Raw genomic sequence first — 15643 nt, 5'->3', positions numbered from 1 at the left:
AATTCTTATATAAGTCAAGTATTTTCAATTTGTAATATGTTTCTATCTCCTAAAATTTTATAAGTTCGTCATTAGAATATAAAATCATGCTTCTATCCATGAGGATAATCTACAAGTTGTGATGAAAGAATAGAGTTCTTAGTCATGCAGAGACAGTTCAATAGAATTAAGGAGAGGATCACACGATGAACAACACAAGAAAGTAAATAAAATTCTAATATTACAAAGCACAAAGAGACATCGCAACCGGATCATGAGCACATACAAAATCCCCACAATGAGTAAGTGTTTTGTGAACATATTGCAGAACAATATATCATCACAGGAGAAACAATAATAAAAAGTGAAAACCAGAAAGCATTAACAAAAGGTAGGCAAAGAAATGTTATCTATTTTATATGTGGAGAAATCAATTAGTAGTACCCGGCTGGTGGTCCCATTCCATAAGGCATCACTGGCACAGGTCCAGTTCCGTAGTATCCGGGGTTACTGATTTTGGCCAAATTAGCTTGACCTTGCATCCCATCCTTTGAATATTGCTGCCATACTTGCTGCTCCTGGACAAGCAAATGTTTCTTCTCCATGTCGGCCATTTGTACGTAAGGAGGAGGAACGCTCAAAGATGCGGCAAACGGGTCCTGATTGACGTTCTGACCTGTTCCATCGGGTGCCGAAAGGGCTAAAACTTGTGTAGTGGTCTTCCCCCCCTGGCCTAGCAATGCCACACTACTCGCACTACCCCCACTCAATTGATCAATACTAACATGTTACCTTACCATTCCCTGATCATACATGCCATTCATCAATAATGGATCGAGGCCACCACCTAAAGCCGTCTTCTGCCTGGATAAATTACTAGCTGTCTCAACCGAAGCCAACTCCCAATCTTCCTTCCCTGGCTCAGTACCAGGGTTTTGCCAAGCCGATGTCACTTCGGGACCGTTCGATGGGAAAGCTTCCCAAGATCCATTACCGTTATTAGCCGGGCCATTAAATAAAGCCAAAGCCAGTTTGTTGCCCTGATCATCAGTTGTGACATCATCATCCTTCAAGTTCACTAAATCCTCCTGCAGCTCCGGGGGTTTAATGGGTTCTGGCTCTGGTGGTGGCGGTGGCGGCGGAGTGTAGCTTTCTGGAGCAGGTAGGGCTTTTGTTTCATTCATATCTGGTGCAGGCTCTTCCTCTTTAGGCGGAGGAGGAAGCTCTTTCCTCTCCGGACTCTTTGGCCTCTTAGCTCTCTCTCTCACAAACTCCTCCAGTGTTTCCATCAACTTACCGGTATTCCTTTGCACCTCAGGATACTCTGATGATCTAGCCCAACCCAGGATTTCAAATCAAGGTCCGAAAATATGATTTTGTCCGTGAAACAATGGTTTTACTGTCGTCTGAGTTACCTCTACACTTGCTATAGCGCCCGCGACGACCACAATCATCGTAAATTCGAAAAAACCGAAAACGCAATTTGAAACCCTGACCAAACCCATATCTTTACACCAATTATAAAATGCAATTAACTCGTCGATCTGCTTTGATGCATATGCATCAAATGCCTTCACACAATCTGGGTACTCCATGTCAAAAAATCTATCAAGCAGCCAAAACCTCGCAAATATCCGTATATAACTAAAAACTCTCCTTCACAACAGGATATAAAGCAATCAAGATCATCCTGCTATTCTTTGTCAATCCCCTAGGCCGACACGATAAGAACCGATCTAACAACCTCTGCAAGTGACTCATCTTTCCGAAAATCCTCTCAGTAGTCATCTCCCTCAATGGAGTCATAGTTTTCTTCTCCTCTCTCCCATCTCTCCCTGCTGTTTCACTCATATCGTCGTAAGACCTCGTTCTCCTTGGCATCCCATAATTTCCATATCCATTATCACCTCTAGAATCACCATAATCAAATTCGAATGGCCTCGGTGGTGGTGACCGGAAATCATCTCGTCCACGGTATCTATAATCGTATGCTTCGGTGGCGGTGATCGAAATTATCTCGTCCACCGTATCTATCATCACCACTCCCGTGGCTACTTCCCCCAGAACTGCTACCACCGCCGCTTTTCTTATCGAAAAGCATCAGATCAAGTCTTTGATCCAAATAAATGGCATAAGTTCTTATAAAAGCGGAGTGATCCCAGGAACTCGAGTGAGCCCCATCTCTAAAATCTGACATATTCAACAACCTGGTACCTATCCTGGTAGCATACAAAATCTCTTCTTGAAACAGCGGATCTCCCTCATTAAACAGCCTATGAACAAGCACCAGTGCTTTGAGCGCCACGATCCAGTTGCGAGTCTTCCCTAGCCGTTTCCACACGGCCGAGATGCAGGCGTGGACGTACCCACTCGAGTAAGAGGTCAAATTCAGGATCTCATGTATGAACTTCTCCCCGACAGGGTCGTCGTCGTCGTCGCTCGCTCCTTTCACAATCGCCACCTCGAGGTCCGGCGCCATGTTGCTTGCTACCTTCGCTAGTCCTATGCTGGTTTGGTCTTTAACGGCCCCGATCACTTTTTGAATCGTGCTCGGCATTTTGCCGTGCGGTTTCAAACCAAAAACTTTTCCTCCGTTCTTCCTTTGAAAATTATCAAACGGTAATTTCACTTTAAAATGTTCAACTTCGAAGTAGAAATCTAACAAAATTTAATTAACTAGCTCTAATTAAGGTCAATTAAACCATTAAACGAAGTCCAAGTAAAAACGTGAACAAAGGTTTGGAAAAAATTAAAAAAGAAGATTTGTTCTTTTAGCTTATATCTTCTAGATCTACAGCGTACGGCGGCGAACAGGCGGTGAGTCACGGCGGCGCCGGTTTCCTTTTTTAAAAGATTCTCTCTTTTGTGTAAGAAAAAGAGTGGAGAAAAGGACGGAGGTTGTTGAGGAGAAATAAAAAGCTAGATTCAAATAGTGGATTGGAGGTACGGAGACGTGGAGAAATCTGGACCGTCGGATAGTGGTGGATGCAAGAGATCTGGTGAGATGTAGCTGTTTTAGCGGAGGTGTCGGAAGGCCGTGTAATTGCAGTCCGAAAGACACCATGAAATGTTCTCCCTGTGCGTTGGATTAAAAAACAAATGAATAGACAGACATTGGGTTTTGGTTTCATGCTTTGCGCCTTTGTTAAACTTGTGCAATGACCGACGTTTGATGTGATTTTATATAAATTTTAGAGGAATATTACACCCGATATCACTATATTTAAAATATCAAATTATATATATCATTAAACATTCAATTACTCCGATCAAAATATTAAAATTTTATTTTTATTTTAATTATACTATTAAACCGTTTATTGATAACAATGCGATGATGTTGATGGAATACATATAACTTATATACGTCTCGAGATATGAGCGAAGGATATTACATCAACATTGTAAACATTCGTTGATCATAAATACTTAAAATTTTGTTCCATTTCAAAAAAAATCCTTTTTCAACTTTAAAACTTTTTCATTAATCATGTAAAATCATAAAATCATATTTAATCATTGAAAATATATATGATTTCAGACATCAATTAGACAGTTTGATATTGTTTCATAAACAATTTAAAATTATTTGAACACTGCTTAATTAAGAAACCCTTTGAAAACATAAATATATATAAACTAATCATTCATATATAAAGATATAGCAAAGTTAAACCAAAATAAATGGCTCTGGTTTACTATTACCGACCATTTAAAAACAAATCCGATAAAACAACATAAGGATATAATATACATGCCATTAAAAAATCAAAGATAAGATGGTTTATTGATACTAATATTAGGTTTGATTTTCTGAAATGATACTCAGAGGCTCCTCACTTCACGTTCATTTCTCTATTCTAACCTACGCGTGAAAATCATTGCGCGCTAAGTAAAACTTAGTGAGGCGGTAACATAGCTAAGGTGAGATAAAATATAAATATCGTAAAGTATTATAAAACATAAATCTGTGTAATATAATTAAAATCATTAAAACTTTCCAACCGAGTTATTCAAGTTGTTTTCCTCTTTGAAAACTTGAAAATAGTCATCTCATTTTTTTTTTAAATCATGTAAACCAACATCAAACGTAACAAACATTTTATATTCTTTTCATTCATACATATTTCAAAACTTTTCGTTTCATTTTCATATTCCTCTCTTTTAGATACTTATTATAATTTTTCTCATTTAATTTCATAGCCCAATGTATATGTAAGATAATTCAAGGTACGTGAGTTATACATAATGTGCACACTAGGCACTTCACGGTGTCAATCATCATCATCATAAGATGCACTCCAAGTGCAAATCATATCATGTGCACCAACGGTGCTATACGTAATGTACATGAATGTATTATAACTTAACTTGAACTTTACTCAACTTCCTGGCATGTCAAGTGTACCTACAACCCTCAATGCAACATACAATGGGCTTTCATATCGTATTATATTCATATAATAATTAACATTTTCCATATCAGAATCAATTTCAACTTATCATCAGTTCATACCCGAAATCATTCATAAATAGAACATATATATCATGTAAAATACTTATGGACAATTTATGTTCTAAAAGAAATTCAAATAAATGGGCTTTCATATCGTATATATTCATATAATTAACATTTTCCATATCGAATCAATTTCACTTATCATCAGTTCATACCCGAAATCATTCATAAATAGAACATATATATCATGTAAAATACTTATGGACAATTTATGTTCTAAAAGAAATTCAAATAAATTTTTGAAATCGTTAAAGAAATATTTCATTTCTAAAATAATAGATCATTCTTAAAATTATATTTGAAAATTCATTCGAATATCTTTTCAAAAAAATGCCTTATAAAAATGTATTAGTTAATCCCATACCCAAGAGTCATTCATAAATCTCTATATAAGCATTATGAAAATAATTCATATTTATAATTAAATCATACTTAAAAATTCATTCATTAAAAATAATAATATGAGGTTGACTTATCGCAAGTCTTCCTCAATCAAAATAAATAATTAAACAAATTGTACTCACATTTGCCTCACTACTAAACCTTTATAAGATACTTCTTTACTTGCGTGTTTTCTCCTTTTCTTTTGAGTCATTCAGATCGCTAGATTTATCGTGGTTTGACAACGTAATATAATAATATAAAATATTCAAACTTTATGTTAGTATCGTACTACCATAATCTAAACTTAACAATATGAAAGTCTATAAAAATAAAAATCAATAGTTAATCGATATAAAACTAAATCATAAATACATAATAATTTCACACTTTCCAAAATCCTCATTCGATTCCATAAATATTTATTTTCATAATCACACTTTCAACTTTTAACAATTTCATAATCACGCCATTAATTATGAATTCTTTTAGAATTCATATCAACCTTTCCATTTAATTCATAATGATCCTTCAACATTATGATCTTTTCACATAATTTACTAAAATTTCCAGCACCTTGATAATGTACTCAATTTAATACCTTAATATTGAAAAACTTTTAATTTCATCCTAAACTTTCTTAGACTTTGTGTAATACCCCAAATGGTAGGTCAGTGACTATTTTAAAAGAATTTAAAAATCTGAGGATTTAATTTAATAGATATTAAAGTATAAGGAATGATTTGAGTAAGATCAATTAGTAAGAAATAGATGATTGAAAGGGCATTTTGGTCCTTTGGAATGAAATGAATTTAAAACTCATTTTTTAAAATATAGGGATTTAAGAAAGGGGAAAGTAAAGAAAGAGGTTAAGTTATTTACTTTACTTCTCTTTCTCTTCTTCTCGTGGCTTTGTGCTCTCCTCCACAATCAAAGGCAAACTTCATCTAACTAGTTTTTCCTTTCGATTATGGTTTGTTATTACAACCTTAAGTGATGTGTAAGCTTAAGGAAGGGTTAAAGATGATTAAAACTAAGAAATGAATGTTTTATTTGAGATTGAAGGAAATGGGTTTTTGAATGATAGATTAGAATATGAGTTTTTATTGATGTTTATTAGTATATTTGACTTGCCAAAGAAGTAAATAAAAGATTAGAAGCTCCATGTATAATTAAAAACATGTTAGAAAAAGTGGTATAATTCTTGGTTTGAGATGTTCTTGAATGGTTTTAGATGTTACAAGAAGCTAAATGAAGGAAAGCTAGTTGAGATAAGTAAGGAAGAGTGTAATAGTATTGTCGGAGGTTAAAGGAAGGGAATTTAACCAAATTTGGGTAAAAATCGAGCTGAAAATAGAAAATCTAGGTAAGGGTATCGGTACTGGTAGAACAGTACCGATACTATAGGTTTAAATAGGTATAAATACGATGAACGGTATCGGTACTGATGCAATTAGTATCGATATTGATGGGATATCGATACCAAAAGAAAAGTATCGATACCATGGATTCTAGAATACTGAAATGGTATCGATACTGAAAGAGAGTATCGGTACCATAGTATAGAAGTATCGATACCATGGTATGGGTCCCGATACTATTGACCCAGGAATTATAATATAGACTGCAATTGTTATAGAAATTTGAAAATAATAGTACTTTTGAGTATTATTAAAGTATAAATATTAGAGAATATACTAACATTTGTATGGTATGTGTACTAAATGGGTGCTTTTGTAGATTATAACCAAGCTCCCGAATCAAGCAAGAAAAAGGGCAATGACAAAGTTACCGAGTACTTGGACATCACTACAGCATATTTGGGAAGCATATCAGGTGAGTGCATATATTGTAATTACATGGATTGAGGAAAACTCAAAATAAGTCCACCTCAAATGTTTAAATTAATGTATGTTTTACGTTATATGATATATGTTTATAATGTGCGTGGAATTGATATTATGAGTAAAAACAATTAAATGCCTAACTATGCATTTGGAAGAAAGGTGCCAATCATGCTAGTTAGGTGAAAGGTTAAATGTCTGTAGACATCAGTTTTTTTCTCCATTTTATTTATTATTATTATTATATTATTATAATTATTATTTTAATTATAAATATATTATTATTATTATTATTATTATCAATATTATTATTATTATTACAGGCCCAAACCAAAACCTAATTACAAATGGGTACCCAGAAGCCCAGACTAGAACTCGACCCAGTTACATAACCCAGAAACCCAACCGGCCCAAATGTGTAACCCTAAATCCATTTAGCATTTGTATCTCATCCCTAGCTGCCATCCACCGTTGGATCTGGCAAGATCTAACGGCCCGAAACCCTCCATATGAAAACCCTAGGGTATCATAACCCAAGGGCCATGCGGCCACTGTCTCTACTCCCACCGCTCCACGTCGCTCCAACCATTGCCACGCCATAACTGAAGGCTCCAGAAATCCCAACGCCAGCCGTCCACGTCCCAACCATTCAGTGAGTCACCACATAGTCCAGTGACTCACCGAGGGGTGTTCTTTTACCCGGTTCGAAGGAGGCTCGGAGATGGCTATAAAGGCTACCCAAATCTGCGAAAAAAAGAGGGAGAAAAGCAACCACCAGCAAGAATACAATAACCAAATCACCAAATATCAAAACACAAAAATAGAGAGAGACTTACCGAAGAAGCGGCGCTGTCACCGGAGTTCACACGCGCCACCAAAAGCCTTCGAAAACGAAGGTACTTTCGTAGATTTTCTCCGATTGGGAGCTTTTTAAGGGAAATGGACACCGAAATCGTCATTAGGACGTTCCGATCTTCATTTGGGGTGATTTTAAAAAATCTAGCCACCGTCGGAATACGGCGGTCGGCCTTCCTCCGGTTGGAGGAATTTAGAGAGAAGAGAGAGAGATATATCTCTCTCATTTTAAGAGAGAGAAATAAAAAAATTTGGCCTTAAGGCCGGTTAGAATAGGGTATAAATACCCTCACCAAAACGACTTAGTTTTGGTGAGGGCCTTTGTGTAATTTCGCGTATGGGTTAATTGTACTCGTAGCCACTGTAATTTTAAAACTTTGCAATTTGATCGTCAAAAGCATGTTTTTATTTATTATAATTTGGTATTTGAATTTTAGTTTATTATAATTTAATCCATGTTATTCTTTTATATATTTTAGGTAAAATAACTGATTTAGCCACTGTAATTTTAATAATTAGTATTTTAATCCTAAATAATTAATTAGGTTAAATTACACTATTAACCATTATATCTCATAATATTTTGAATTAGTATCTATAATTTCAATCTTTTATATTTTAACACTATTTAGCCACTGTAATTTTAATAATTAGTATTGTTTTATTTTATTTTTCAGTCATATATATATATATATATTTATATTAAAATATTTATTTATTTTTTAAATATTAAGAAATGGATTGTCTTAAAGTAACTAGATGTCCTTTTCTGATATTTGTAAATAAATAAATATTATACATTTATAAATTATGTATATTAATTTAATTTTATTAATTTTTTTTTATTATTTTTAGGGAAATGTTTTATTAATATTTATTTATTTTTTTATATTAAGAAATGGGATGTCTTAAAGCAACTAGATGTCCTTTTTTGATATTTCTAAATAAATAAACATCTTATATATAAAAACCTAAAAATATATATATTAAAATATAAAAATTAATATATTTTCTTGAAATTATACTAATAAATATGAAATAACATGATTATAAATTAAATATATTTTTGAATTTTTAAATTTCCAATAATAGAGACAATTTATAATTAATGGGTACCAAGTTTGGGCGTTATAGGGGTGTTAATCATTCCTTAAATGTAGCCGACCACGAATCTCTTTTATTACTAAAATAATGAATTTTTGGTTATACGCAGACATGTTTATCTTTTAAATTATGTTTTCCTAAAAACTCTTTTAAAAGATTATTTTCAGGTATTTGACCTACCTAACCCAAAAAGGTCGATGGCGACTCCCAAAACATTTTTAAAATAAAAACCATTTATTTATTCACTTTACTTTTTCCGCCAAGTAAAAATTCGTACCGAGGCAAAAATCGGTTACGACAGCTTGGCGACTCCGCTGGGGACTTGGTCAAGCTTTAAAATCAATTATAAATTGTCTCTATCAATTAGAAATTAAAAATTCATATTTTTTTAATTTATAATTCTTTTCTTTCAATTTTTTATTACTTATGGTTTTCATAATATTTTTATATATTCTTCTTTATTAATGTTTTATTTTCAGATATTAAAGTCCATTCTTTATTTGTTTGTCAAAGGTTTGAATATTTCTCCTCACACACAACACTTGCATTGCATAACATAAGCTCTATACCCGAGCTCTTTTCCCTTTTAAGTGTGAGTGAAAGCGACGTCTTCGTGAGAATTTATTCTCCATGTCAGACCTAGTAAGTAGCTTTCGGGGTTCATATGCTCTATGTCTTTGTGAGAATTTATTCTCCGTGTCAGGCATAGAGAAATGTATCCCCTCGAATTGAACTCGATCCGCTGAAGTCTGTAATGGACTAGGATTGAGGGTTTGGCAGCCCAAGGGGACACCAACAAGGAAAATTCGAGTACCTTTACTCTTAGAACTAAAACTACGCATATAGTAAACCCTAGAAACTCTTCCGATCTGAAGCCATGCCGAAAGTTTTTCTAAAATAGGTGTATACAAAGGAGAAATGAATTATAACTTTTGCCTTTTAATTTATTTATTTATTTATTTCCCTTCTGAATAAATGTATGAGAATTTAGATTATAGTATTATTTAAAGTATGCTAAGTAAAAAGCATGTTTAAATAAAAATATTTGGGTAGACATTATTATTAAATTAAATTGTTCCTTCCTTATTATTTGAACTAATTCATTTCTTTTTATGTTTTTTCTTTTATTTTTGCTATTTGCATGGCATCATACAGGATTAAAGGTATTGATCTTCGAGTTAATCGTCTCATTGGAAAATATTCATCAATGGATAAAAAGTATTCGAATCAAATAGTTCCAAACTCGGAAGTAAGACAGTGGTATGAGGAATTACAAAGACAGGTGGGAGACAGTTTGCATAATGATTATGTACTAGATTTAGCCAGTTATGCTCCATTTTCTCTAAAAAAAGAATGATATTCAAGACTTGCGAGGCATTTGGGAGAGTTGGGATTCAAATAAAAAGCTGTGTAATTATATCAGTATTACGGGGACATTCCATACTTGCTTTATGTTGAAGTTGATGATGAATTGCTCTGCACCCTAATTCAATTCTGGAATCCAGGATATAATTGCTTCACTTCCAATAAAGAGGACATGATTCCTACTATTGAAGAGTATACAACTTTGCTACATATAGAAGGGGCTTTGGAAAATCAAATTTATTCGAGGTCAGTCAAAACTCAACCTTTCTGAGTTAAATTAGCAAAGACTGCAAGAGTACGAGAGGAATGGGTGGTGGCCCGTACAAAACAAAAAGGCAAATGTAAAGGCATTTCTTTGACCAACATCAAAGAAATCATTCAAAGTTATCCAGATGATAAAATACGATTTGTTCTATTTGCTCTGGGTATATATGGTATGGTCATCTTCACGAAAGCATTGGGATATATCGAGGCTGTAGTAGATTTATTTGAGCGGCTACAAAAAAGGGTCAATCCTGCTTCTGTAATTCTAGCAGAAACCTTTCGATCATTAAGCGCTTGTAGAAGGCTGGGAGGTGGACGACTTTCAGGATGTGCACAGTTGTTATATGTATGGATCCGTAGCCATTTTTGGAGGAAAGAAAAGGTCTCATACCATCGCTTTAGTACGGACTACTCACCGTTGAAAGAGTTTCTTGATCAAGAATGGCCAAAAGAAGTCACGAAAGATATGTGGATGAATGCTATTCGAAATCTACAAAGCAACGACATCGTTTGGCGAGCCCCTTGGCAAATACAAAGAGAGTTCCTTTACAAATGTGGTGACTATAACTAGATGATGCTGCTAGGTTTATAGGGAGGAATTGGATATGCACCACTTCTAACTATAAGACAGTACTAGGGTCGTCAATTTATTCTGGTTACTGTTGGGTTACATTCGTCTGAGTTTGCATTTCATGGCAATAATTACAAAAGAAACATCATGGATGTCGTTAAAGCATGGAAAATAACTTTATGTATTCGAGCCAAATCAACTAAAGTAATGTTAACCCCTGATTACGAGAAATAGAGGTCTGTTAGGAAAAATGAAAATATTCCTCTACCATACCAAAATGAGGATATCTCTATAGAAGATCGCATTCGGGTAGTCCCATCAAAGATAGAAATCCTAAGAGCTGAGTTTGAAGTAGAAATAGAGGGTTGGTCGAAAGAATTAGAGAAAATGCGACGAGATAAAGCTATGTTGGGCGTCGATGTTAACTTTCATGCAACACAATGTGAAATGCTGAGAGAAAACAAAGAAAAAGTATATGGTTAGTTCAAAACGTTAAAGAAGAATTACTATGAGCTGTAAAACTCTCGGAGAGCATCAGGGTCAAATAGAGCGACATCACAGATGACCAAAGAGTTTAACAATGAGAAATGCTGAGTCGAAGATTTGAAAGTAAAGAATGGACGGTTACTTAAGAGCCTTGAAAAAGAGAAGCATAAAATGGAAGAGCTTGAGGTTGACAAAAGGGAACGAATTGTAAAGAACAAAGCTGAAAGCCGCAAGATTATGGATGAAATGAAGAGAGAGAGGGATCGAGTCAAGGAATTAGAAGATATGAAGAATGGTATTCTCGAAGGATTTAAGGTCGAGAAGAACATCATGTTCAAAGGATTTGAAACCGAAATGAACAATATGATTTCTGAACTCGAGGTTAGGGGGAAAAGAATTGAAGAGTTTGATGTTGAAAAGAAAAAATGGGATTTGGAGAGAAAGAACTTCAATACCAGACTCGAAGTAGGGCAAGAGGTAGCCAACAATTGGATGTAACGATGTAGAAACAAGAATGTGCAAATCCAGAAGCTTAATAAAATGACACAAGAAACACGAACAAAACTTGAAGAGGATTTGGATCAGTGTAGAAACAAAAACATGGAATTTAATGCTTACATCTTGTAACTTGAAGAATTATTATTCCAAGAGAAGGTTCGTATAGGACCTAGTGATCTTAAAGAGAGTTATGAGGAGAACGCTTCACTACGAAGATGAATCTGAGATCTTGAAAATACTTTGTACAGTTGCCAAGTAAGAATCACTAAGTTAGAGCAAACTCTCGATGGAACTAATGAACAATGGAAAAATTTGACTGATTTCTATGAAGAAAGAAGTGAAGATAGAAGCAGTATGGTAGTTGAGGCCATGATACAAATGAGCAAAGTTACCAGGTATATTGGGGAGTTAGGTGCTGAAGCAAAGGTTATTGAGCATCACGTTGATCCAGTTTCTAAGTTTGGAAAGAAGATGTCATGGCTGATGAAAGAAATCATAGAGCTTAATAGGAAAGCTATGACGTATCTGTAGTTATGAACTATTATATGGAAAACTTTTGTATGCCGATGGAAGTTGTTCTATGACAGTTAACTTTTTGGGATCAATACCTTTTGCATACATTCATTTTGCATACATTCATTATTAATTGCATTATTTATTTATGTATAATTTTTATTTTTAAGATAACATTCATTAAGTAAAATTTGAAAAAATAATATGAAAAAGATTTTCAATCACAATTATCCTAGCCAAACAAGAAACTCAATACCATTACGATACTAGAAAAGCGACTAAAAGAATGGAGGATAAAATAGAACGTCTCGAGGAACAACATAATAGAGAACAACCAGAAATGAGAATGAAATTAGAGAAGATTGAGGCCAACATTGCAAATTCACAAGAAAATATGATGCAAAAGTATACAATGTCGACTTTGTGGCAATGGATATCCACCGTACATATAATTGTTTAATGGGGAGGCCATGGATTCATTCTGCAAGAGCTGTTCTTTCTTCGTTGCATCAAAAACTGAAGTTCGTTGTTGAGGGTCAACTGATATGTGTAGGAGCTGAGGAAGAAATAATTGCTTATGTGACAAGTGATGCTCCGTATATTAAAACGAATGATTATGCTCTTGAGTGTTCTTTTCGAGCCTTGGAGTTTGTCAATGCAACTTTTATTGGTGAGGGGGCAAAATTCCACACCCTAGACTAACTGATTGCACTAAAATAGTTGTACGACATACTTTAGGCATAGGAGCTAAAATTGTAAGAGGTTTGGGTAAGAATCTTCAGGGAAGTTCAGTTCCTGTAATGGTGAAGATGAAAAAAGATCGTTTTGGGCTTGGATTTAAGCCCAACTTTCAGCAAATAAGCAAAGAGATGAAAAGAAGAGGTGAATATAGAAGAGCAAGACTGAAAATAGAAGAAATTCCATGGGGACGTATGTCTTTCCCTCATTTGAAGTTCACATTCAAATCTGGAGGAATGGTTAATGTGGAACAACAACTGAATGATGCTCTTAAAGAAGAAAAATTGACGAAAGATCAAAGCATGGTTGATGAAGCTATGGAAGGATTGTTCATCAACATGATCACAAATTACCACAAGACTGGCAAATACTTGGCTGGGATTCGCCCTTGTCTTCTTGGGGAAACACTCCAACAATTGGACTGTTGAGGATCTCCATGTAGTTTTTAATAATAATTCAAAGTAATACTCAGAACCAACTTTTATGCTTTAGCCCAAGAATATGAAAAGTTTTTGTTATCTTGTAAGGGCAGTTATGTGAAGTTTACTTAATATCAAATACAAGAAGTTTTCTTAAAATTCTCAAATGGCAATCATTCTTTATACTTTATACTTTACATTTTTACATTCATTATTTCTCATTCTTTATATTTATTTCATAAATTTACTATATTCTTTCGGAAATATGTCCGACTTAAATTTGTAGGTGTCACAATGTTAATAGCATGATTATTCCTAAATTTAATCATGAGATAAATTTAGAGTGGCATGTATGTTTGGAAGAAATCAATGAGTGTGAGGATGAGGTAGAATGTGATGTCCCCGCCAAACTGTTAAGATTGGTAGAAAAATAAGATAAACAAATCTTACCTCACAAAGAAAAGATTGATACTATAAATTTGGGAACCAATAAAGAAATAAAAGAAGTGAAAATCGGTTCTACTTTGCCAGCCTAGATAAAACGAGAATTGATAAATCTCCTCCAAGAGTTCAAAGATATCTTCGCCTGGTCTTATCAAGATATGCCTGGTTTGAGTACATATATAGTGGTGCACAAACTTCCGATCAGTCCAGACCAGAATATAACCATGTTCAACAAAAGCTCAGACTAATGAGGCCAGAAATGTTGTTGAAGATTAAAGAGGAAGTGATGAAGCAGATTAATGCAAGTTTCCTACAAGCAGCCAAATATCTAGAATGGGTAGCCAACATAGTTCCAGTACCAAAGAAGAATGGGAAAGTTCGAATGTGTGTAGATTACAGAGATCTTAACAAAGCTAGTCTGAAATATAGCTTTCTGTTACCTCATATAGACACGTTAGTGGACAATACTGCAGGGCATGCATGGTTTTCCTTCATGGATGGCTTTTCAGGGTATAATCAGATAAAAATGAACCCTGAGGACATGGAAAAAACAACATTTGTAACCATGTGGGGCATTTTCTGTTACAAAGTAATGCCATTTGGATTGAAAAATGAACGGACAACGTATCATAGAGCAATGGTAACTCTGTTCCACGACATGATGCATAAAGAGATTGAAGTATATGTGGATGACATGATTGCCAAGTCCTGAACTGAAGAAGAACATATTCGAAATTTAAGAAAGCTTTTCTAGAGATTGAGAAAGTATCAATTAAAGCTCAACCCTGCTAAATGCACTTTTGGGGTAACGTCAGGAAAACTTTTGGGATTTATAGTCAACCAAAAAGGAATTGAGATTGATCTAGATAAAGTAAAAGCAATTCAAGATCTTACACCATCTAACATAAAAAAATAAGTTCGAGGTTTTTTGGGAAGATTAAATTATATATCTCGATTCATTTCTCAATTAATTGAAAAATGCGATCTAGTGTTCAAGTTACTTCAAAAGAACAATCCTGAAGTCTGGAATGATGAATGTCAAGAAACTTTGGATATTATTAAGAAATATTTATCCAATGCCCCCATTTTAGTATCACCAGTGCCTGAAAGACCGTTAATTCTCTACTTGACAATCTTTTAAAATTCGATGGGATGTGTACTGGACAACATGATGAGTCTGTAAGAAAATAAAAAACCATTTATTATCTGAACAAGAAGTTTACTGATTGTGAAATTTGATACCCACCAATACAAAAATTATGTTGTGCCTTAGTGTGGGTTACTCGAAGACTCAGGCAATACATGTTATATCATACCACTTGGCTAATATCCAAGTTTGATCCCTTAAAGTTATTAATGGAATTACCAGCTTTGACAAGCAAAATTGATAGATGGCAGATGTTATTATATAAGTTTGATATTGTATATGTCAACCAAAAAGCAATAAAAGGAAGTGTCATAGCAGATTTTTTGGCCAGTCGTGTATCAGATGATTATCAGTCTCTGAGTTTTAATTTTCCAGATGAGGATTTGTTGTTCATATCCACAGATGAAGAAGTCAAAATAAATTATGAATCTTGGAAGCTTTATTTTGATGGAGCATCCAACGCCTTGGGACGAGGAATTGGAGCAGTATTAATTTCTCCAAAAAATATTTATTATC

General features: G+C 34.3%; 1 protein-coding gene and 1 pseudogene across 1 annotated transcript; both read right to left on the bottom strand.

Annotated features, from left to right (window-relative positions):
• Window positions 1-191: 191 nt before the first annotated feature.
• On the bottom strand, window positions 192-1289 carry LOC120197547 (putative clathrin assembly protein At2g25430). The gene has a single exon (XM_039199042.1). The coding sequence runs from the start codon at window positions 1266-1268 to the stop codon at window positions 768-770; it is 501 nt and encodes a 166-aa protein (XP_039054973.1). The 5' UTR covers window positions 1269-1289; the 3' UTR covers window positions 192-767.
• LOC120197546 lies at window positions 198-2636 on the bottom strand (annotated as a pseudogene).
• Between the last annotated feature and the right edge of the window lie 13007 nt (window positions 2637-15643).

The sequence above is a fragment of the Hibiscus syriacus genome, unplaced genomic scaffold (assembly GCF_006381635.1).
Source record: "Hibiscus syriacus cultivar Baekdansim isolate YM2019G1 unplaced genomic scaffold, ASM638163v2 tig00117048_pilon, whole genome shotgun sequence".
NCBI lineage: Eukaryota > Viridiplantae > Streptophyta > Magnoliopsida > Malvales > Malvaceae > Hibiscus > Hibiscus syriacus.
This window is presented reverse-complemented; position numbering and strand designations above follow the sequence as displayed.